This window comes from Phoxinus phoxinus, assembly GCF_949152265.1.
Source record: "Phoxinus phoxinus genome assembly, chromosome: 6".
Lineage (NCBI taxonomy): Eukaryota > Metazoa > Chordata > Actinopteri > Cypriniformes > Leuciscidae > Phoxinus > Phoxinus phoxinus.
Genome location: NC_136881.1, coordinates 28,071,386 through 28,096,918, shown reverse-complemented (window position 1 = coordinate 28,096,918; position 25,533 = coordinate 28,071,386). Strand labels below are relative to the sequence as shown.

The 25,533-nt window shown below is 38.3% G+C and overlaps 2 protein-coding genes across 4 annotated transcripts in view; one reads left to right on the top strand and one right to left on the bottom strand.

The window, feature by feature from the left end:
- galntl6 (polypeptide N-acetylgalactosaminyltransferase like 6) overlaps positions 1-25,533 on the bottom strand; it is a 191,953-nt gene that overhangs the window by 134,832 nt on the left and 31,588 nt on the right. For all 3 annotated transcript variants that reach the window (XM_079615792.1, XM_079615794.1, XM_079615793.1), the window contains 2 exons: positions 14,776-14,884; positions 1,198-1,336 (listed from right to left, as the gene is read on the bottom strand). In XM_079615792.1, coding sequence (XP_079471918.1) covers positions 1,198-1,336; positions 14,776-14,884 — 248 coding nt within the window. The remainder of the gene's footprint in view (positions 1-1,197; positions 1,337-14,775; positions 14,885-25,533) is intronic.
- LOC307000314 (uncharacterized protein) lies at positions 1,122-24,854 on the top strand. The gene is made up of 3 exons (XM_079615798.1): positions 1,122-1,396; positions 6,011-6,134; positions 24,085-24,854. Exons 1-3 carry the CDS (start codon positions 1,368-1,370, stop codon positions 24,271-24,273), a joined length of 342 nt encoding a protein of 113 aa, XP_079471924.1. The 5' UTR covers positions 1,122-1,367; the 3' UTR covers positions 24,274-24,854.

The following is a 25,533-nucleotide window of genomic DNA, read 5'->3' as shown; positions in this document are numbered from 1 at the left end:
TCATAAAATTGACTTATAAATAAATTGTTTTAACAAATTTTTATTTCTAACTAAATCTATGAAATGATCCTATTATGGGAAACCTTAAATTGTTTTATAAAGCTTTTCTTCTAAGAGTGATACCCATCAAAAGTTTGGGGTTATGAACATTTTTCGAGTCTCTTAGGCTCACCAGGGCTGTAATTATGTATCAAAAATAAGGTAAAATAAGTATTAACATTGTGAAATATTAGAAATATTACAGTTTAAAATAACCGTTTTCTATTTTAATATATTTTTTAATGGATTTTATTCCAGTTGTGGCAAAACTGAATTTTCAGCAATAATTACCGGTACTCCAATCTTCAGTGTTACATGATCCTTCAGAAATCATTCTAATATGCTGATTGAGTGCTAAAGAAAAATTTATATTATTACCAAATGTTGAAAACGTTATATGATCATAATTTTATTCTCAACAATATATAATTGTGACATCCTCCAGCTGGAGTGCTCATAATCTGCACCAGAGGGCACTTATCCTGGCTCCTGGGCTATCTCATGGTGAACTTCAATTCCCATAACCCATTGCCTGGACTCATTATTTTGTGATTAGGTTCAGCTATGTCCTTAGCTTGTTAAGCGCTGCCTATATAAGCCCTGTGTTTTCACTCTTTTGTTACAAAGTCTTATTAGTGTTGCCATTGCATTTCTGAGCACTCATCTGATTGTCCCATGTAATGGTTTTTACTTTCTGCCTGGATGTCCCTGTTTGCCTGTGTTTTTTGGCTGGTTATTGTTTGGAAAGTGGTTTTGACCCTTCGCCTATATTTTTAACTTGATTTTGGATTACCCTAATAAAGCTGCATGTGGATCCAAGAACTACTGATGGTCAAAGATGCTTGAGGTAAAATCTCAAAGCGTTATGCTCCCGGTTTTATAAAGAAATGAGCTAAAAACCTTATGGTTACGCCTGCTCTTTCTTGTTTTTCTGCAATTTTACAGCAAAAGGTACACTAACTAAAAATATATAAGCCTTGAAATCATTAAATGATCAATCCTAATTAAATTAATTCCTCATTTAGGACAAAACATTAATTAAACACATTGCATAAGTATGGCCTGCCATGGATCGTTAAAACACTGATGTCTAGCTCAAGCTGTGCATCTCTGGAGGCTGGTTACTGTGAACATGCTGTGAGAATCAGCTATACTTACTTTGGATGTCTGATGTCAGGAAGGGAGCGGTCCAGAGCAATATTGTTGCTGACGTAGATGTTGAAGCCGTTCTCTTTGTATACTGAGTCATCACACTCGTCCTCTAAGAGTGGGTATGGTTTCCCATGCTCCCCTTTTCCTGAAACAGATGCAGTCTGACATCAGCAACCATGCTGAACACAGCCAGGACGTCGGCAAGGTGAGCATGTGTGTTCTAACAATGGCACATATCACCACTCCAAAGATAGAAAGTACCACTGTGAGAACTGACAGTTTATTTTATTGTTATTATTTTATGACTGAACAGCTGAAGCAGCTTAACCAATGAGCCTGGCCTTTTGCTGAATGCTGACCAGACATACTCTGGTATGATGGCTTAACATGCTGACTGAGTTGCTGGCTCTGCAGTGTACATTCTGGTCCCAGCCACTTTCCACTGTGTCTGCCTGTCAAAGTTGATTAAAGTTATATTCAAATAAAAAGTCTCTACTCGCCCTCATGTGCTGTTTTTTTCCATACAACAAAAGTGTATAGAAACTACAGCCATAAATTAGTTTTTATAACTTGTATTCTTGACCAAATGGATGAATCAGCTACTTTTATAAGTGAGAACAGCAGAATCTTTAGAATTGTGACGAGGTAAAAAAAGTGTATACTGTATCTATCTATCTATCTATATATATATATATATTAGGGCTGTCCGTTAAACGCGTTATTAACGGCATTAACGCAAACCCATTTTAACGGCGTCAATTTTTTTATCGCGAGATTAACGCCTAACTTTGTATTTTTTTTCACATGCTTTTGCAACAACTAGTAACGTTATTAAAACTATAACACCACACCGGATCTACCAGGAACAAAACAACAGGCACGCCGCACACACTTGTTTGGGCTTGCGATGCGAACCGGCCAAAGAGTGGACGAGAAGCGCAGCGCCGAGCCGCGTCTAGGACAACTCGTATCGCACATCGGACGCGCACTTTCTAAAGAACGCCGAATTTATTAAGTTTCAATAAAAACGCCGAATGGCGCCGCCGGTGTGTGTACACTCATAGAGAATAATGTGTTCGAATTTTAAATACGAGGCGCTGCGCTTCTCGTCCGGTGTGCGACCCTCTTTAACGTTACGTTTTGAGTGGATGAATGATGAGCGCGAGACGCCGAAATGGATGCCAATAAGATTCTGAATGGAAAGTTTACTTTTAAAAAGTTGCGAAATGGTTCAATTGACAAGACCAAAGTGATCTGTGTGTTTTGTCATTGTGAACTGAGCTATCATCGCAGCACGTCCAGTCTGAAAAATCACTTGATGGTGACAAGTATTTCTTTCACCCTTTTATTGATGGACAGTGTTACATTGTGTGAGAGATTATTTGCTCCAAGTGAGAATGTTAGTGTGAAATTGAACACAGTATCCCAATGTTGTTTTCAATAAAAAACATTTGCACAAAGCAAGCCGATCCACTTTTCCATGTTGATAAGAGCATTAAAATGAGAAAATATAATGGGACAAAAAGAAATCAAGAGACATTTAGAATAGATAAAAATGTGCGATTAATCGCGAGTTAACTATGACATTCATGCGATTAATAACAATTAAATATTTTAATAGTTTGACAGCCCTAATATATATATATATATTTAGCAAATGTACAACAACTTCCTCTTCTCAGCATGGACTGCGTGTTCCCGGGGGCAGGGTTTATGTACATTTTAGGGTTGGTGATGTCACTAACCCGGAGGAATGTCGTCTAGTCCCTACCAGCCGTTTGTTGTAGTTCTTTTAAAAACAAGCAAATATCTTCCTTTGCTTTGAACTTTGAGCATTGTAACTTTGCAGATGTTGTTTATGCTCAACAGCAACATTACACACTAACTAAAGTTAGAAAAGTGAAATCATACTCAACCACCCCTTTAAATCAGACACAGAGATAAAGTAGTGCAGTAAGATTACATTTATTTGAATTAATAACATTATAGCATTTATTTGAATTAATTATCGAGAGCAAGAGTGAGATGAGAGAGAGAGAGAGAGAGAGAGAGAGAGAGAGAGAGAGAATTGTGTGTGTGAATTACATTGTGTCTGTGCATAATCTACTAATAATGAAACCACGAGATTCAAAAACTTAAAAAAAGACTGATGTTACCACATTGTTAGCACAAGTTTTGAGATGACATGCATCCTTTGATGAAACATGAAAAAAGCACTGCAGTAGCAATGTAGGCTGCACAGCACTTTTTCTTCAGAAAGGATTCTACTTTGAATGCTTTTCTTTTGTCCTGAGTAAGTAATTGACTAAACAGTGCAACTAATATTACCCTGAGAACAGCTGCTTGCCTGAATCCTTAACCAACATGTTATCATCTCCCGAATGTTTAAATGCCAAATGGATCCTGACATCTAGCATCCCCAAAACAGCTTCCAAACATCTAAGTACCCACCTTCATATGCAACACGGAAGTAAGCTATTTACTTTGAATTTCTGTGAATGTGTGACTTCTGATTCATTATGTACTATAGGTAAATAACTAGAAGAATAACAAAGTGTTAACTAAAACCTTAACTATTTGCACAACTATTTGCAATACATACCAGTGTCTTTATAATTATGACAATACATTAAAATAATATGGAAAGAACAGAAGTACTAGTTTGCAATATCAAGTAGCATAAGCAGTTCTAGCTGTTTGGTACAGCTAAAAATAACTGGAAGCAGACGACACCGGTGACCAGACACATTCAATGTACAAATGACCGTGTCCGCTTTTATGTTCAAAATAAGTTGGAGGGAGGGAGGGACGGACGGAGGGAGGGAGGGAGGGGTGTAATAGAAGCTTGTTTTCACCATGGAATAAACAAAAATACTTTATCTCACAATTCTGACTTTTTTCTAGCAAATGCAATTTTACGTCTCAATTTTGACTTTATATCACACAATTCTGCCAAAACTCGCAACTGCAAATTTATAAAAAAGTCAGAATTGCGAGATAATGTAAATCACAATAGTGAGGGGAAAAAAGGCAGAATTGTGAGATAAATTTGCAATTATATATATATATATATATATATATATATATATATATATATGAATATATATTCCGTGGCAGAAAAAAAGCTTCCACCTTTACTATATTCTTCCAGAATAAAATATGGTCTAACAGTTAGACTCTAACTATTCAAGAGAATGCCATTCCAAAATGTGTATCAATGTAGTTTTTACTTTACTTGGAACCAATTAAAGGACTCATTGACAAACTAATATTCCATATCTAAGCTAAACGTTTTTACTACAGAGTGCTGATAGCAATATTCTCTCATCTACCTGCACTGGAGATTTGAAACTGATTAAAATGTTAATTACTTCTCACGCTGCTGCTTTAACCAAACTTCATAACTGAAAATAGGATATTTATACAGAGGGTATTGGTTTTTCCAACATGCACCTTTGATTTTAATAGTCCTATATGGGGAATTTCTTTATGACAGTCTGAAGTCAAAACCAAACCACCATCCTATCAGTGTAATTAATGCATTCCGACAGATCTTTTGTCTGATATCTTGCTGAGAACAGAAAATTCAATGCAAGACATTCTCTTTGATGTGCACTAAGTAGAAAGTATAGAAGGTTTCCAAAACAAAACAACTTTGCCTTTTTGTCAAATGCATCTAGATATTTTCATATTTTGATGTTACTTGACAAACAAAACAAACATAATCAAAGGCACACAAAAACTCAACGGCACAAATGGTATGCATGTGTAATATTATTATTATTATTTAATGCGTTTAGCAACTTATCCATTGTTTAAATAGTGTTATACCATACTCCCGTTGTAGCCGGAAAAAGGTAAATAGAAGCGTGCGTGCAGGTGGGAGGAGCGTTGTGTGTGTGAAGAGTGAGTTGCTCACAAATGAATAAGAAATGGTTTGTAACGTAACTATGGAGAATATAGAAGATTTTGAACACATGGAAGATATGGTCATCCTTATTTATTCGAACCCGAGTATACAGACGAAGAACTAGCCTCTCACTCTTCAGTCAACAATACCTTTTCCCGGCTACAACGGGAGTTCCCACGAGACTTCAGCGCGAGACTAACGTTACAGCTAGCCGTCTAAAACACTATTTAGGTGAATTTAAACAATAGCTAAGTTGCTAAACGCATCTTGTTGTCATGTAAGGACCTTGTTCATGTTGGACATACATTTAATTGCATTTTGTGTCTGTTAGAGTCACAAAAACACTCTTTATGAATATGCCCCCATAACTGCCGTTTTCAGCTGAGTGGTAGCTCTGGGCATTAGCGGTAGCAGCTCCGTGTTGCAAGCACCAATCCGGTTCATTTTTTTTTTTCTATAGACAGTACTCACAAAGGTATAACGATTAAGATTAACTAAAAAATTGCCCGGAGTTCTCCTTTAAGTCTGTATGACCATACATGACGGAGTATTTTAAGTCTATGTTGTTGCTATATATATATATATACACACATACATACACACATACACACACACACTACAGGTAAGATTTTTTTAAATGTTTTTAAAAGAAGTCTTCTGCTCACCAAGGCTTCATTTATTTGATCCAAAATACAGCAAAAAACTGTAATATTGTGAAATATATTTACAATTTAAAATAACTTTTTTATTTGAATATATTTTAAGAGGCTGTAAGAGATTTGTTTGATTTTAAAAGATAAAGGTACATTTCTTTCTCATTTTGTGTTTCAATGCAATGTATTTTTTGCAACAATATGAACAATAACAAGTGATGTTGCAAGTAAATACAGATTTGCTGTTTTTTCTTAGGATCTTTTTTAAGGATACTCATGGGAACGAAGAGGAACTGGAACAACTCACATTGAGGATCATCACGAAAGGTGGCTCAACAGATGTTCCTTTACAGACTAGGGTAATGCTGGAAGGCATAGAGGTGATGACAGGGTTGTGAACTTTTGTGAAGATTGCAGTTTTGTACTAGTTTTATTCTTAAGAAGTTTGTTGCATGTTCCAAAAGTAAATGTTGGAAAAATGTAAATCTTTTAAGAATTGTTGCAAAGGGTGAAAAGGTGACCTGTTGGAAGTGAACTTCCAATTGTCGATTTGCCACATGCTGTTGTACATTTCATGATGTGTTGCAGCCTGTGGCAAAAAATTAAGTTAAATGCTTTATTGTGTGTGATTTGCATGTTTAATTTATTTTAAGACATTGAATGTACTGCAGCAGTCCAGTAAGCAGACCAATGGCTAAAGATCTAAAATCTTTGTCTTATTTTGATATACATTAGCTTAAAGGTGCTGTATGGAGTTTTCAGCGGCATCTAGCGGTGATGTTTCAGATTGCAACCAATGCGTTTACAAGCGAGTGCTCGTGCGCGTGCTTTCTTTTGTTTTTTATTATTATGTGGAGTTTGTGTTGGAGTCTGTGTTGTGCTAGTCGTTTCCTAGTATTAGCAGACTCCATGTCATAAAGTTGCAGTGTCGTCGCTGTTGAGTGCAAAGTCAGTAGACGAGGCAAGAGGCGAGACACTCGGGAGCGCGCATGCAGGTCTCAGTCACGTCACTGGATTTCGCAGCAAATCCGACCCGGAGCATCACATAAAAATAGGAATACTTGCTTTCAGAGGTAATAGCAAAACCAGCCAAGTGGATCATTTTATTGTAAGATTACAACCCCTTCACACACAGGTAATAAAAAATGGATTCATTTTAGTAGAAAAACTCCATACAGCACCTTTAAATGTTAAGTTAACACAACTAAGATTTGTTTTGATTTCACATGGCCTTGTTTTGATATGCACCATTTTTGCTTAACACTTTTTAAGTAATCTCAACTTGGAATAATTTTACTTAAAATTAACAAGAAAACCTTTTTTATATGTAATTAAATATTTGAGTTCACGTAACATTTACGCAACATTCACGCAACATTCACGCAGAGCTCGGAAACCTGTAGCACGGAGTAGCAGGCCCACTTGGACCTCATTGGTGCTCCTGGAATGGGAGCGTTGTCCGGCTCTGCTCCCCTGAGCTCCACCCGCTTACGGATGTCAAGTGCCAGGTATGTTTTCAGCCTCCTTGACAGGCTTTGAATGGAGTGCTGAGTAGGGCAGAGCGTTGAGGCCTCCGTCCTGTGAGCTCAGTCAGCGGCCATATGGTTAGGCTCTCTGTGAGCCTTCTTAGCAACTGAACTTAAATAGCTCAGCCGGGATAGCAGTTCTAGACTCCAGGCGAGACTGCTTAGACTGAGTCCTTAGGCTCCCTCTGAGCCTCCTTGGTTACTGCCTGCACTATGGAGTGTTGTTAGGCCTCCTCTCGCTATAGAGAGTCGGTTTTAGAGGCCTCCGCTCCTCAGAGCTCTGCCTGGATAGCAATATCAAGTAGCTAGGCTCTCTGTGAGCCTCCTTGGTAAGATGTATTGGGTGTCGGACGTAGATAGGCCTCCTCTCACATTATGAGTCGTCATGTTGAGGCCTTAATGCTCAGAGCTTGACCAGGCAGCCAGGATCTTCTAGGATAGTAACTGTCAGTTGTAGGCTCTATGTATGCCTCCTTGCAATATGTCCTGAGTGTGGGGTATTCTCGATTTTGAGTGTTCTCGATTTTGAGAGTCATCATTGCTGAGACCTTTACTAAGTTGTTAGGCTCTCTGTGAGCCTCCAGGGCTACTGCGAGTGTTATTAGGCCTCCTCTCACTGAGATATTTATCTTATTGAGGCCTCTGCTCCCCAGAGCTCTGCTAGGATAGCCATTTGCGAGTTGTAGGGTCTCTTTGAGCCTCGTTACAAGGTATCCTGAATGTAGGGCGTTGTTAGATCTCTTCTCGTTTTGAGAGTTGTCATGCTGAGACCTCTGCTCATAGAGCTCAGCTATGTTTGCTAAGTTATTAGGCTCTCTGTGAGCCATCTTGAACACTGTGAGCATTGTTTGGCCTCCTCTTGCTAGAGAGAGCTATTTTTTTTAGGCCTAACAATGCTATGATAGCAATTGCGAGTGGTAGGCTTTTTGTGAGCCACCTTGCAAGATGTACTGAGAGTGGAGCGTTGTTAGGTCTCCTCGTTTCTGAGAGTCATCATGCTGAGGTCCCCACTCCTAAAGTTAGGCTATGTGGAAGGGTAGTACATTACGTTGAAGGCTCTCTGGAGCCTTCTTGGCTGCAGAGTTATTTAGCTCTTCTAAGCTTTTTACTGCCTTGGGTTAGAGAGTCACTAGGCCTCTTGTCTGAGGCCTCCACTCTGTCTGATAGAAGTTCTGAGTGTTAGGCTCTCTGTGAGCCTCCTTTGACGCTGACCTGAATATGAATGTAGTTATGCTTCCTCTCTTTAGAGTCACCTTGTTGAGGCCTCCGTTCTTGAGAAGCTCCAGTCTATGATTATCCTGCAGGTGTGCACCTTAGGGATGAGGACTTTGAGTCCTTCGACTTCCTTCGCCAATAGAGCCCTCATCCCTTCAGCATGGCAGCGTGGGTATTCTGTTCCCCATAGCGACCCCTAGGGGACGCAGCACGAGTTCCCTTTAGAAAGGGAATGTCTCATGTTACACATGTAACCATGGTTCCCTGAGAATAGGGAATGAGACGCTGCATCCCTCCCACGCTTTCGGTATTCCTGCACATGTCTCCTTCAGACAAGAATTGGATGACGTTTTGCACAGGTGCCCTTTTATACACTAGGCCTCACCTAGTGACGTCATAGGCTGCTGCCTGCCAATGTCAAGTTTAATGTCGTGTTTAGACTCATGCTTCAGATACCTGTCATGCTGGAGGCATTTCCCATAGCGACCCCTAGGGGACGCAGCGTCTCATTCCCTCCCTATTATCAGGGAACCATGGTTACATGCATGGTTACATGTGATTTACCCCCCACTTTCAATTATTTTACTTCAATGAAAGGTTAGCTTTTTGCAATTTTTTTAAAATGAAAGATCAAAAGGATAAACAATTCAGATTTATTTTTATAGACATCTTTGATCATGTTTACCAGGGGCACCAATAATACTGACCACTACTGTGTGTGTGTGCGTGCGTGCATACGCGTATGTGTGTATTACATATATAAACTTTACATATGTAAACTTTCATTTAATGTATCCCTTAGTGCATTTCAGCACAAAGTCATCTCGATGTGACGTGCATAATTACAATAACCTCACACCCACTCATCTGGCATTTTCTGGCATGATAACAGAGTTAAACAGAACATTTAAATCATAATGCAAAATTACAGATTTTAATACTCCTACGCACAAGCTCTCACTATGTACACATGTTTGCCTCTTAAAAGCGTTGTACAACAGCTCCATGTAGAGTTCATTATTGTTATCAGAACTTTTGGGAAAAGCTTCAGCATTTGTGAGTTTGATCACTGACAGACAGTGTGCATAACAGAAGCAACATATAGTTTTTTTTCAGATAGTGTAATTGCACAACCAGCATTATATTTGATAAATACTTTTTCTGCATTGTATTAGCTAGACCTCTGTTCTGTGTCTACTCGCAAATTTCATAATGAGATGTATATAACAATTTTAAAAACAAGGATCTTCACACTTGAAAATTATTGAATGTCACTGTCATTTTGATTTGTCTGTTAGATGTAAATGTCCCTGCAGTCTCATTTGAAGATACGTAAATCCTAGCAATTGCTTCTTCAAAGTGTAAAATAATTTAGCGCACTTGTAATATATATATATTTGGTTGCTATATGTGGTTTACGAATGCCCGGCGCCGTTTATTGGGTGCTAAGAATGTCTATCAAATGCGCCTGTACGTAGCTCATAGCCAATCGTTTCCATTATACCAGATGATGTATGTAGAGCGACAGAAATTAGACAAGGAAGAAGACGGTGGGTAAGATATTTTTTTGTAAACAATGACGTTCAGCGATTATTGCCGTTTGTGCAAGATAAACATGAGGGTCGAAGGTATATATGGATATAAACAAACTGCTTAGTTGTGTCGCATAGATGTCGTCATCGTCTTGCTGCTCCCTCCCCGTTCTGTGATTGGTTCCCTAGATGAGGCGAAAATCTGGTCCACGGTATCCAGACTGCCTTTCAGCGTGAATAAAATCGCGCTGCGCAAAGGCAGTATGGGGAAACCCAGGCTATGTTTCAGCAGTAATCTAAATAAATAACTAATAATAAATAAGTACAATTTGGAGTGGACAGCTTTAATGCTCAGATCATGTGTATCCTGTCAGAACTGATACTTGCATTGTAATTTGTTGGCCATGTCCAAATTGATCTGAGAAGATCCATTGCTCTTCTCTAGCATTAATGTACTACCAGCTCCAATGAACTAGATTCATTAAAAATTAGCGGGTGGTTTTTATAATAGAGGCTTCTATCATAAGCTTTGTCACAACAGATGGTGTGCCTGAAAGCCCTCTGATAGAATAGTGCAGCATGCTCTAACGTGAAGGGTCAACACAGAACAGTTGGGCAGAGTGGGCCATATGCAGAAGGACATGGTCCTGCCTACAGGAGCCAGAAAAGCCATCCTCCCTTTAATCTGACAAATCTCCCTGTCTAATACAGTGACTTATTATTTTTTTATTCCAAAGGGCTATAACACAAACCTCTTTCTGGGAACCTCTTTTTAGTCATATTAATCTGCAGCCAAATAACTTTAACCTGAAGAAAACAACTATTTGATTTCCTGAGCGCTTGCAAAGAATTGGGGATTTAAAGGGCATATTGCAGGTTTTTTTTTTTTCAGAATTAATATATAACCTTGTATGAAAATACCATATGAAAAGTAAATGCACGATTAAAAATGCTTTTGCCAGACATAAGGGGACAAATTGACCGTTTCCTTGACCGTGTTGAAAAAACGCTTTTTTTCACCACCGCGTCATATTACGTCACAATGGGGAGTCATTTGCCGGGCGCTGCGTTCGCTCAGTGCAGAATAGGCTGGTATTATGTTGAAGCGGTCGTGATTCAGTGTGTTTTCGGTGGTTATTGTATTTCAATTAATAATTATCGTGATAAATGACTGTGAATTATGGCCTGTCAGGACATCGAGTCCACAGGTTTCCGAACAAGAAAAAGGATGGTGCTTTCTTCCGTGTTTGTGTGCGTTTTGTGCAGGGTAAGAGACGGCCTTCGCTTCTGCGTCTGCTTTGAAAAACGCGGTAGTGTGTAGTGTTCACTATAGACTGCATGATTATAATCCCGGCGATATGATGAGTTAACGTCACGTTATATGATGACGGCGATATGTGCACACTGTCCCGGCTCCTTCATCGGGTCGCCCGGTCCGCCGTCAGCATGTGGGTCGGCCACCGGTGGGAAACATGACGGTCACGGATCCGTCAGAGATCACTTATTGTACATTTGTTTTACAAAATGTGCCTTGTCTTAATTTAATTCATTAACGTATCCTCCATAAACTTGTAATGTCTTGCAAGTCTGCAGCCGACACTTATTATTATTATTATAATATAATATATTATGTTCATTTTCAATCTGTACTCCGAATTTTAATGTTTGTGTTGGCTGCTTCTACATATAAAGTTTTTATACAGTAAGAAAGTTGTGATTGTGATTATTTTTTTATTCATTATCACCAAATGGGGCCATTCAAAACCTTTATAATGTCCCTCTTTCTCTGGAAACTGTCTCCTAATGGCTGACATACACGTGCAGGTAAGGGTCTAAATACTAGCTTTGCTAATGCCTGACACATAATTACAATATTGTGATCTGAGCATAGTGTTATACATATCGTCGGCTAACGTGAATACATCTACTGTATAAGCTAACACTGTTCTCTCATCGAGACCCGACTCCTGCCCTGTTCTCCTCACACCACAGCTCAATGTGTCTCCTCTGACCGTTGTTTTGTCTAATCCTGACCTGTCTACTCTCTTGGCTTCATATAAGGCTCATAATTATATGGCTGAGGTCTGTCATACGAGTAAACATTTAGGCTACAATTTCCTCAGCGTCCGAACTGTCATTGCGATCCATTGCTTTCCTATTGTTTACTTTGACCGCGCTCCCTCATGATACGTCACTTCCGGTTTGGCGGTTTTCAAATGCGGAAGTAAAATTCTCTCACAAAAACGACTCCAGAAGCCTAAATAGCGTTTTATAAGTATATGTTTATATTTAAATCTAGTTCCTACATTATTGTTCTATACATTGGCTCACTGGGTACTCTAACCTGCAATATGCCCTTTAAGAGTATTTTTTTATTGTCTGCAGTTGAAAATAATTTCTAATGTAAAAGCACTGCAATGTCAAAATTAATTCACCCAAAAGGAAATGCAGGCACTTAAGAGGCATTTAGAAAATAGAGGGTATGTAAGGAGCAAAAGCAAAACAACATATTTGATTCAATCTGGGAAACCCCGTCGGATGTCGCGCTGGCACGTTTTCAGTAAGGTCTAAAAATAGATCGAATGTCAGTTTTTTGTCAAAATTGGGTTTTCATTAAATTATTATTCTATAACATCTTGTCTATCATCTCTGAATATATCTTAGAAAAATTCGCTAGTTTAGTGCAGAAAATGGCGATTTATAGTGGCAAGCTGAAAAGACGGTGTCTTTCTCTTTAAGAACACGCGCACGGCGGAGCGGAGGTGCAAAAAAACTTAATCGCGCACAGCTCTCCTTCTCTTAACACTACAAAGACAGTTCACCTATCAAAATAAACCACATAAAGGTCCCGCCAGTCCTGTGTAAACTACAAGGGCACGCAAGTTTTTATTTATTTATTTTTATCCAACGTTATTGTGTGATGCGGAGCAGAGCACAAGAGAACAACGGAGTCTGAAGTAGCTGCTTGCTTAAAAGACCTTGCTCGCCTCTCAATCGTCCAATTTCAAAACGGTTTTCACAGGGTGAATTTTGAGTTCATAAGTTTTCGAATGATACCTAATCTATGTTCATTAGCACTCTTTTTTTATTGCCTTTTTTTCATATTACATATTTTAGTATAAACATAGATTAGGTATCATTCGAAAACTTATGAACTCAAAATTCATCCTGTGAAAACCGTTTTGAAATTGGACGATTGAGAGGCAAGCAAGATCTGTTAAGCAAGCAGCTACTTCAGACTCCGTTGTTCTCTTGTGCTCTGCTCCGCATCACACAATAACGTTGGAAAATATAAATAAATAAAAAGTGCGTGGCGTTGTAGTTTACAGAGGACTGGCGGGACCTTTATTCTGGTATGTAGTTTATTTTGATAGGTGAACTGTCTTTGTAGTGTTAAGAGAAGGAGAGCTGTGCGCGATTAAGTTTTTTTGCACCTCCTCTCCGCCGTGCGTGTTCTTAAAGAGAAAGACACCGTCTTTTCAGCTTGCCACTATAAATCGCATTTTTTCTGCACTAAACTAGCGAATTTTCCTAAGATATATTCAGAGATGATAGACAAGATGTTATAGAATAATAATTTAATGATAACCCAATTTTGACAAAAAAACTGACATTCGATCTATTTTTAGACCTTACTGAAAACGTGACAGCGCGACATCCGACGGGTTTTCCCAGATCGCATCACATATATATGGTGATGACTATCTAGGTGGATGCTGCATATTGATGGTGGTTGCCTTCCATATATGAAGTGCTTTGAGTACCCAGAAAAGCGCTATATAAATGTCACAAATTATTATAATTATTATCATATTAAAATTAGGGCTGTCAAAAGATTAATCGTGATTAATCGCATCCAAAATAAAAGTTTGTGTTTGTATAATATATGTGTGTATACTGTGTATAATTATTTATATATATAAAAACACACACAATCATGTACATATTTAAGAAAAATTTGTTATATTATATATAAAATATTTATATATAATATAAATGATATAAATGTATATACAGTATATAAATGCAAATATTTCTTAAATATATACATGAATGTGTGTGTATTTATACATAATAATTATACACAGTATACACACATATATTATACAAACACAAACTTTTATTTTGGATGCGATTAATCGCGATTAATCTTTTGACAGCCCTAATTAAAATTTATTTCATGTGAATTTTATCAGATTGTTACATCACATTCAAACATGGACAGATATGCATATGACTCTGGTGTTACTGCAGGCACAATACCAACAATAACTATCCATGTCAGTTATTGACTGATTTATAGTTGAAACTAAACAAGTCTAAGAATTGGGCAAATTGTGCTTAGCAAAAAAACATACAAACATAATAAACACCAAAGTAAGCACCTTGATAGCCATTTATATCCTTAACTGCCGAGGATATAATGCAGCTAAAATTTAACACAGCAAAAAGACACCCTTACATTATTAACCACCCGTAAATTCAGATGGATCAATAAAGTCTCTTTAGCCACAGGGGCAACCAGTTGATTTACAGAGACAGCTTGGCAGGGATTCTAAAATAATGTCTTACACTAAATGAAAGCCATAAAGAAAACGTCATCATCATCAAATCATCCCTCTATAGTCCGTTTGATGTCCTTTATGCTGTGATAATGTGAGGTTTGCATATGCTTTGAAAGGAACAAGTATCAATCATAAGAAAGAAAAGGTCTAATCTATAATATTCAGTAGATTTAGCGTGCATACCAATACGTTGTTCATCTTTCCTGATGCTCTCGTTGTCATGCCAGTCTCTTCTTCTCAAACCGTCTGTCCAGGTATAAATGTGACCATCATTTAAGCCCTGTGGGAAGCCCTGTGGAGAAAGAGAAAACTTTTAAAGTAAAATATAAATATATTCAGATTAAATGTTTGTTTTTTTTGGAAATTTCCAGACAGAATGCATCACAAAATATCCGGTTAAATCAAGTTAGATCTCAAATACGAAAAACAACAGCATCATTTTGAGAGGTACTTTAACTTCAAAATGAAACATCTTCAAGAACTCTCCGAGGTAACTTATTCACACCTAAATTGTCCTACAGTAATGCAATGATCAAAATTTAGCCTAAATCATAGCTGTTGTTTGAACACACATTCAATTGGCTGAAATCACTGTAGCCAGCAACTTAAAAAAAGCTTTCCAATCTGATCCAATAACATTACACAGAACATTTCAGCCAAAGGTCCAATATTCTCCTTTAGATACTCCTTTAGAATCCATAACCTTTTTAGTAAACGCACACGCAAGTTTTTGCCTTCCTGGTTGGACATCCGTCTGGGATTTTTCAAACCCGGGAAAGCAGAATTGGTGCCAACCATAAATTCCATCATGCCAGAATAGCATGTCACATTTTGGCGAATTTTTCTAATTTGGGAATGAAAAAGCATCTCAAAATGATCATGCTGAACGGTAAGAGGTGTGCAGTGGACAGCGCCTTTTTAAGTGCAGCTATGTGCTCCTCTGTGTTTCTGACGCCTCTTCTATTTGTGCAATGGGCATTTGCAGGATGTAAAAAGTGGAGCTCTAGAAGGTCTAAGAGGCCCCATTTGATCTACAATTTATCCATTCTCACAGATAGACCCCTGATAACAGCTCTTTTCACTGGCGGTGGGTGCTAATGCAGTGGGGAATGGTTGTGATGAAAGCTCTGAGAGAAGGATTCAGGATACCATGCTTCAAACATACATCCAGAATAAGTCTACATGCCTTTTAGTGCTTTGTATTTGCGCAAGCTTCACCATAGAAATATTTCAGGTGAGTAAATTGGAAATGACAGAGGCTATTCACTGAAAATTAATCCGGTGAAAAAGACACAGAGATTTTTAGGGAAATGATTTAGAGTGCTACTTAGCAAAGTGGATTATGGGAGGCAGGTGCTTGGATTCCAGTAGCAGCTCAGAGGATTTGGACGGCTTTTTTCCACTGTGTTTGTGAATAATTTAAAAACAAAAGCATTGCTTTATTAAGGCCTCAGAGAGTTTCTGAGAAGAAGAAAAAAAATAAGAATGCAAGCACATTCAAGCTTGGCAGAGGGGAATTTCACTAGAAGAATGTGACATCAACTTGACAATCGCAAAAAGAGAACTGCTGGCAGCAATGTTGATCACTCACCCAGAGGAAAACAGAGGCAAGACTTTGTAGCGGAGCACAGGTGGAGCTTGCCTAGGTTATTAATGTAACGGTTGACTTAAGTTTGCTGTGAGTAATTTACATGTAGGCCTTGTCCCAAATGACACTCTCAGCCCTTGAGGTTTTTCCTCAGAGTCCATTGTAAAAGTTAAATCAAATCAGCATAAACAGCTGCAAGGTGAAAAGTGACAAAAATGTGCATTGCAAAAAATTGCATAATATGCATGATACAAAAAAAAAAAAAAAACAACACTGCAGATTGACCTACCTGAGCCAATTATGTTATTTTCAAATTAGTTGTCATTTTTATCAGAGTAAAATTAACTAAACACAATATGATTAATTAGTGACTAAGAAATTATCTGTCAAATGACCGTAAAAATATATAAATATAATAATAATAATAATAATTCATTACATTTATATAGCGCTTTTCTCGACACTCAAAGCGCTTTACATAGAAGGGGGAATCCCCTCAACCACCATTAATGTGCAGCATTCACTTGGATGATGCGACGGCAGCCATAGTGCGCCAGAACGCCCACCACACAGCAGCTTACTGGTGGAGAGGAGACATGAGTGATGAAGCCAATTAGTATGTAATATTATCACTGATCACATTATTGTAAATAAATAACAGTTAAGTTTGCATGAAAACACTGACATGGCATTGTCACCCGAATAAAGGGCATGTTTAACTGCATGATTAGTGGAAGTGGTGGGAAAAATCGGTTCAAGACAAGTTGGTTTTTGAAAAGCACTACAATTCACATATGTAAACATACAGTAAGAATATAGCTAAACCCAAAAGCTGAATGCCTCAATTTCGCTTTGCAAAGCCACAGCTACTTATTTATCCATGTCCTGTAACTCACCCTTTCAAAACGACAGTTTTCAGTTACATTCTTCATTTATGATGGCCTACATCTTGATCTGTAGGAAGCTGTCTGTCCTCAAGAAAGACATATTCAAAACATAAAAAGACACCGAATGGATGTAGAAAACAGCACAGCAATCCAGTGTTTCCAATATTCTTCTTGTGTTCCAAAACAGTAGCCGAGTTTCCATTACAGATTTGCGGATACAGATTTTTCTAAATGTCGCTAAAAAAAACTATTACGAAATGACGGCATTTCCATTAGCCGATGTTATGCGACTAAACATTTTTTTTTTCTCTTGCAATAAGTCATTCCAAAAATCATGGCAACGGTTGTTGGTAAGTGTACGTATATCGTAGCCAGTGCACAAGCCACTATTTTTAATCGAAGGAGACGTAGCTGTGTTATCCAAGCATTAATGGCAAGGAAAGCCCCTTATACTTGGGAGCGGCCACATATTATGTGTTTCTGGGTGTTTCTCCCTCCTATCTGCTTCAAGGTCTTGATAAATTGTCTTCTGTCCTAACCTTCTTTAAAGAATGATCGACTTTAACGTACGCCAGGTAACCTGTAAATGCAAAAAAATGTTTCCATTGCAGTTTTGCAAAATATTCTTTTTTCAAATTGTCTGAAAACCCCCCTAATGCGAGTATAAAAACTTTGTTTTGCGATATATGGGAGTTTATGCTAAATTGATTCCATCGGACGCATTTTCAATTTCAATTCGCACAATTTGAAGGGTAATGGAAACGCTGCTAGTGAGGTTAGCAGAAAGACACAGAAGAGCTTTGAAAATATGGACACTTTCAAAAAAGAAATGGACTATTTTAAAGTCTATTCATATGCCCACATTCAAGAATCCAGTTAAAGTTAAAATATGTGGTTGTTTGGGTGGCATGGTAGATTCTAATAAAATGTGTTAAATAAAATGTAAAATATGGAGAACTATTAATCGTATAGATCATATAATCTATTTATTTCATTCTCTTCCTCTTTTCCTCTTTATTTATTCTCTTAACATATACCAAACTAGTGATATCAAATGTGAGATGCTTTACAACATTTGAAAAAGACATGTATTGAAGGCATCAGTGAAAGTAATTCAGTTTACAGTAAAAGTACTCAGAATGCAAGTCTGCTGAATGTTTCTCTTTTCCCCATTTTGCCACACAGGAATTTTCTGGCAGATCATCAAGTTCTGCTTTCCTCACATTGATTACAGTAAATTTAGCAATTACTGACTCGGCCCAGACTGAAGTGGGGTGGATCACGGCACAATGTGCTGCCTAATTAAAAGTGGTCAACAAAGCGCGGTGGTGGATGCCACCTGCGTCACTGCCAATATCTAATTTATATTGCTGCTCCAAAACAGAACCATAGGAGGAGTGTCACTTTTCCCCCAGTACAAACACAAATCAAACCCAAGATACAGGGAAAAAATAACAGAGAACAGCTTTTTGAAACTGATTTTGTTCACAATTGTGAATTAAGTTTCTGTTAAAATATATATATGGCCTGAGGTGCGTTTCCCAAAAGCATCGTTAGCCAATTATGTTCGCAAGTTCCGTCGTTATCAGCGTTGTTCAACGAGTCGGTGTTTTTCCCCGAAACCATCTTTCAAACGAATATTCTCAAACAGCATCGCAAACTTGTGTGGTTGGAACGACAGATCTCGACCGGTAGTTAGAAACATAGTTTCTAGTTTGCATGACATGTGGACTTAATAAATCCTTATCTTGAGGAAAATAAGCAAGCTGATTCAGTACAATCTATGTATTTTATTTAGAATAGGCTACATACAAATGTCATTTACGTCTTTTAGTTTGTTAAGAGATTTAAAGCAACGTTTTTTAAGAGTGCGCATGTGCGAACGTGCTCTACTTTGTAAGAACAAGCGTATGATTGAATCTGGACATAAAGCAAAAAACGGAGAAAAATGAGAAATAGTCCTCAGATGCCATGTCTGACATTTATATGAAAATATCTAGCGTTAATTCGATCTCAAACAGTTTCGTTAAAATAAGTTATTACTCCACCACGTGCATGACGTCATAAACCAACCTGGTTGAACGACCACTTTGCAACAATATGGTTTCGGGAAACAGTCGTGACTAGCAAGTTCATTTCTTTTAATGATGCATCGTACTATGGTAATGAAGCAGCGAGTTACGCCGTTGTATGGGGAAAGCACCCCACGTGAGTGATCTGCACGAACACAAATACTCTTATTTCGCTGAAATCTTGACGGATTTACAAACGGTTTGGTTTCTTACAAACACTATTAACGTGGCTATAATTATGGATGCTTCAACATGTTGAAATATATAATATTATAATTATTCATACGTATGCAGTGTCATAACTACATCTCTGATGTTTATAACAAACCAACCCGTTTGAAAATCGGTAGAAAATTGAGCAAGTTATGGTTATTTAAAAAGTACATGCACCATTAAAACACAATGTTACGAGTGAGCGAGCTGTCTGTGACAAGATGGCCGCCAGGTGCGTACGTCGTCCTCCATTGGCCAGCAGCGCGGACGAGACATAGCCTTTATTATGAATGTCTATGGATTCAACCACCTTGGTTTATGACGTCACCCACGTGGTGGAGTAATAACTTTTTAATGAAACTGTTTGAGATCGAATTAACACTAAATGTTTAGATATAAATTGCAAACATGGCATCTGAGGACTATTTCTCATTTATCTCAGTTATTTTGCTGTATTTCCAGATTCAATCATAGGTCATTCTTACTTAGTAGAGCACGTTTGCACATGCACACTCTTCAAAAAACGACGCTTTAAATCTCTTGACTAAAAGACGTAAATATAATTTGTATGTATTCTAAATAAAAGATGATTGTACGTCGGAAGCCAAAAAAAAGTGGGTGGGTCCTCCCCCAGAAAAATGTTCCTGGAGTAAATACCATTTCATGTATTTTGGTGCCTTTTAATTAAACAAGTAAACTCCGCTTCACGTCGGCCTGTTCTTTGCCTCCACGTCGTGCACAGCTTATATGCACAGCTATCCGTGGATTAACACGCTGATACCATCAGCTGTTATTGATGTTTGCAACGCAATATTTGACTAGAAGGGTACAACGGGCGGTTATTTTCGTCAGTTGCGGCTCGTTGAGAAATATAATGTAGCGATTTCAGCGGAAATGGAGCTTAAATGCCCTAAGTATTCATTAGGGCATTCCTCAAGTTTAATGGATTTGACTGACTGCGCTCTGAAAAGCGAACAGACAGCGCTGAATGTAAAAGTGAGTGGGTCCAATATCATTGGTCTTAAAAAGTGGGTGGGGTGGGTCTTGTCCCACCCATATACAATGGTTCCGACGCCCATGATACTGAATGTCAACTTGCTTATCAGGATAAGGATATATTAAGTCCACATGTCATGTAAACTAGAAACTATGCTTTCAACCACAGGTCGAGAGCTGTCGTTCCAACCACACAAGTTTGCGATGCTGTTTGCGAAAGTTCGTTGGAACGATGGTTTCGGGGAAACACTGACTCGTTGAACTACGCTGATAACGATAACTTGCGAACATGGCTAACGATGCTTTTGGGAAACGCACCACAGTGCATGTTGCTAATAAGTCTGCACGTGCTATGTGTCTCTGTGTGAATGAGTGCGTAGTTTCGTCTACTAACGTTTCACAAACTCAAACACGCTTGCTCATGGCATTTTGAACAATCTGCATCTCAATAAAGACATACATGAACTCCAGAGCTGCTTCTGAGTCACTTAACGTTTCAGTTGAGAAAATCACCATCCAATATTGAAACTGAAACCAGAGAATGTCTAATAAGGGGAGAAGTTTCACTCTCGCTACACTTCCGGCTTCTGACTGGTTGCAGTTCCACTCTGATTCCATATGAGGGCGCTCACAGGACGAGTGCAGAATGAATAGAGGTCTATGGAGCTATACCCCTCAAAATCCACTTTTCTCAGGATATAACTTTTTGTCCAGTAATTTGAATGTTGTATTCGAAAGGAGATACAAAAAAAAAAAGTGCACATTGCTGGGTGTTAGATTTTTTAGAGTCACTTATTTGCTTTAAAAAGTCTTTTAAAATGTCAATGACGTCATACACATCGTACGACCAGAGATACTGCTTAACGGCAATCATTCAGTCACTTTGGTGCTTTCGCGCTCTGCACTTTCTTTTCTTCGAGGCATCGACAACACAGCTGACACAGGTAAATACACGTGCTAGAAGAGTTTTTGTTTGAAGACATTCTGGTCCCGCTTCGGATGCCATGATGCCATCAAACGGTATTCTCTGGTCGTAATCAGTACTTCACTGACCAATCAGCGTTCATTAGCAGAATGCTAGCGTGTTAACTTTTTTTTTAGATATATTAAATAAGGTTTAGATGTCTGAGTGAAAATGTGATTATCATTAAAATTATTACTGTAACTGCCCTACAATAAGCTTTATAGCCATTTCTGTCAAGATCATATTTTTAAAATGCAGCTGAGGTGTGACGTCATATGAGGGAGACGTGCCAACAAAGTTCTATTCAAGTATGGAGAGTTTTGAGTCTGAGGAGATGCAAAATCCCCCTCAAACCTATACGATGGCCACAGCCATACAATTTTGAGCCTCCCAGGCGGGAGACAGATGAGGAGCCAAACAGAAATGTAAATAATTCATATCGAAGAAACATAAATATCTGGTGTGAAGAAGAACCAGTGGAGAGTTGGTCAGGTACTGGTAAGTATAGGCGTAACGGTATGTATTCGTATTGAACCGAAACGGTTCGGGTGTCACGGTTCAGTGCATGAATATACACGGAGAATACACGGTATAAAAATAAATTAAACTCGCGTGCAAATTAATTAATGTGGAACTACTGTTAGATACGCGGGTTATTTAGGGACACCTAATCTGTAGCTCCGCCTTAGCTCTGAAGATCATGATATAATGAACAGGCTGCGATCGATGTCAATATTGCAATGCTGGAATATGTTGGTTGGTGTGTGTGTGTGTGTGAGAGAGGGAGAGGGAGAGGGAGAGGGAGAGGGAGAGGGAGAGGTAGAGGGAGAGGGAGAGGGAGAGGGAGAGGGAGAGGGAGAGGGAGAGGGAGAGGGAGAGGGGGAGGGGCGCGGGCGCGATCGACTGCTTTACTACAGTACATACACTGTAGGCACCGCATCAGCTGCCAGTCTCACTCGGGTTTTAAATCCCATTTTATAACTCATGAGCTCTCCAACCGCGTAGTCCTTCTCAGTGAAATGGGCGCTGCAAATGACCGAAGTCTTGGATACGGAAGCAGCACTGAAGTCGGCGCGTTTGGTCCGAACAAAGTTGACCCAGGCACGGCACACAGTGGACTCTGTGACCGGTTTTAACGGTGTTTTTGCACACAGGACAAACGCAGTAATTCACCATCGTGAAAATACGCCTGCGTATACTAACGACCTAACTTAAATAACTAAATAAATGTCCTAATCACTAATTCTCTCGCTCCATCACTCGTGCAATTATCAACACAGCTCAGCGAGCTGGGGAGACGTCTCCCTCATATGACGTCAAACGATTCGTTTGGAAGGAGGAGCAGTTTTAAGGGAGGACTGAAAATAACGAACTTTTTCATCTTATATTCTGTCTTTCGGTATCGAAAAACATACAAAACAATACATCAACTTGTCAAACGTGTATTTCCCCTCACTATTTTGTGTTAATCAAAATTAAAAATTTAACCTGACATACACACTTTAATAGGGAGTGGGCAGGCTCTCCGTAGACGGGCTCTGCTGAAACAAAAATAAATAAATGACAACATGTCAAAATAAAAGTCCGGTTTAACTTGAGGAAATGATGACAGAAATATTATTATTGTATACTTAAATGTAATTCTTAAATTTTATTCATTAGTTTATACACAACTGTTATGATAATTTTGTATAAAATCATAAAACAGAACCCAGAATTTTTTTTTTAATGAAATGAAAAAAAAAAAAGGAATTTAGGGGGAAATAAAATGGATTCATGGGGCCCTAAATTAAAAGGTAGCTTACTCTGTGGATTTTAATTGAGATCAAACAAGTTATTTACATTCATTCTCAAGGTCTAACAAATATGTGGAAAACATTTCCTTCCCCATTAATGGTAAAACAATATCGTGATAAATCGATACCGACTGACATGGAAAAAAAATTTGTGATAATACTTTTGGCCATATCGCCCAGCCCTATCTGAAAGAGACTTGAGGAGAAACAGAATGGAATATGGTACAAACAATGAGATGAGTAGGAAATAAATTGTATAGTCGATATGTACTCTCTATTGAGGTTTGCAAGGTAAAGGCCTTTCTTTCAACCTCACATTTTACGGGCTTGTTCTCTCTGCAATTCTCTGCTGTTTTTCCCCCTCCCTTTTCTCATCGCCATTTCTATTTTTTTTTTCTACAGATGAGAAAGCAGATGTTTTATACACTGCCAGCCCCACTATCTAATTATGTCGTTTAGCAGTGCTGTCCAAAATCCCCATTGCCGGAGCTCTTTTTCACAGCCTCCTCAGAGCTGGTTTTCAATGTCCTAAGTCCTGTCTGTCAGCCGCGGCTCCTCTGCTGGCATTGTTATTGCTGGTGCTAGCTGCACTTTGTTTGTTAAATAGAATCCTTCTCTGAATGGCCTACAGTATGCTCAGAATGGCTACAGAAGGGGTGAGACTGAACTAAGCAAGGTTCCATAAACAGGCGCTGCTGATGAGGACAAGGATGTTTTGAATTAGCCTTTTGTGCAGCTGTCAGGAGCTATTCGATCAAGCTGTGTGAGCGAATGCGTATATGTGTTTGTGTCAGAAGGACGCGTATCTAAACATCACATACAGTCAAGACATGGGTCCAAGTACCATCAACTGAGTCAAAGTAACATGTTCTATGCATTGGGATTTCAGTTCTCCGATGTTGTTTCTAAGGGATGATAACAATAGTAACAAAATAAGAAGAACTATCAACCTAATAACATTGGATGTCCACTGCAGGATACATCATTATCTGAGAATACGAGATCATCTCCAGTAGGTGCAGCTAATGAGGACATCTGCACATCAGAGCATTGCTTCACATCACAAACGGAACATAGAGCCGACTGCGACCGCTCGACCCGTGATGAGTTCAAACGATTGCAGGAAAAAGACACATCCAACAGAGCAGGAACCATTGTGTTCTGATCAACCACATCATTTGACCTGTGTCTGGTGCAGAAGATCAGAGAGCACATCTCGTGCACCTGTGAAATAAATAAGCCCCATGACAACGATGCACAGATGATGGCAATATTGGAAATGTCTGTCGAATCTGACAACAGTTCTGTTTATAGTCATAAATAGGTCATGAACAGGCTGAATGATAAGAGCCAGAGCTTCAGTAATCATGTATAAGTGTTCTTTCTTATACAGTGTGTTCAGAAAAAAAAACCTATTGAGCAAAATAGTAGTCAGATTCATAAAAGGGAATATATAATGCAAGTAGATTTATTATCCTCATTTTGATGATTTCAGATTATTTTAATTGAGAGGTGTGGCTAGAGTTAACTAATACACATCAATATCATCTATATACCTGTATGTTGTTGTTTTTTCATATAGCTGTATCTGAACACAGGATCCACGAGTCAAGCCAAGGGTGAAATTCCCAAAACCAGTAGAAACACAATAAACAACCTTTTTGTAACCGAAACAAATGTTTTTCAAACTGAGGTTTGGGGCAGAATATGTATTGTCAAACCACTATTAATAAAGACATGAAATTGAAATGAAAATCTTTCCATCAGCCATTTCAGACATAACAATTTATCCAACTGTACAGTTTCCATATTATAACATAAGCAATACCCTTCTTAAGTTTGGGGGTAAGTAATATTTTATTTTTATTTTTTATAATACTTTAATTCAGCAAACTGATCAAAAAGTAACAATTGACTTTAAATGCATTTATAATTTCATAAAATATTTCCATTAATGAACTTTTGAACTATTCATCAAAGAATCCTGAAAAAAACATTTCAAGGTTTCCACAAAAACATTAAGCAGCAACTTTTGTTTCAACATTCTTAATAAGAAATATTTATCGAGCATAAGCTTTGCCATCATATGACTAAATTAAATTTTAAAACATAACAAAATAGAAAACTATTTACTGTACTTTTGATCAAATAAATGCAGCCTGTGAGCATAAGAGACTTTGTTCAGAAACATAAATAAAACAGAATCTAAGCTTTTGAACAGTACTGTTTTTAAATGCAAAAATTGGAGTAATAAATATGAAGAATTGGTCTGATGGATATTCAGGGCATCTGTGTGTAGGAGAAATGGTGCTGTGAAATACAGTGATGCTCCAAAAGCCACATGCTGCTGAGTTTGATATTTACATTAACCTCCAGTGGCCTGTAGGGAGAGGGACTCCATATCTAATACTGTTCAGCATGAGCA

Excerpts from the sequence above, each read along its gene's own strand:
- LOC307000314 (XM_079615798.1), top strand. The coding sequence starts at position 1,368 with ATGCTGAACACAGCCAGGACGTCGGCAAG. Across the intron at positions 1,397-6,010 it reads ACAGCCAGGACGTCGGCAAG|GATCTTTTTTAAGGATACTC; the intron begins GTGAGCATGTGT and ends GTTTTTTCTTAG. Across the intron at positions 6,135-24,084 it reads TAATGCTGGAAGGCATAGAG|GATACATCATTATCTGAGAA; the intron begins GTGATGACAGGG and ends TGTCCACTGCAG.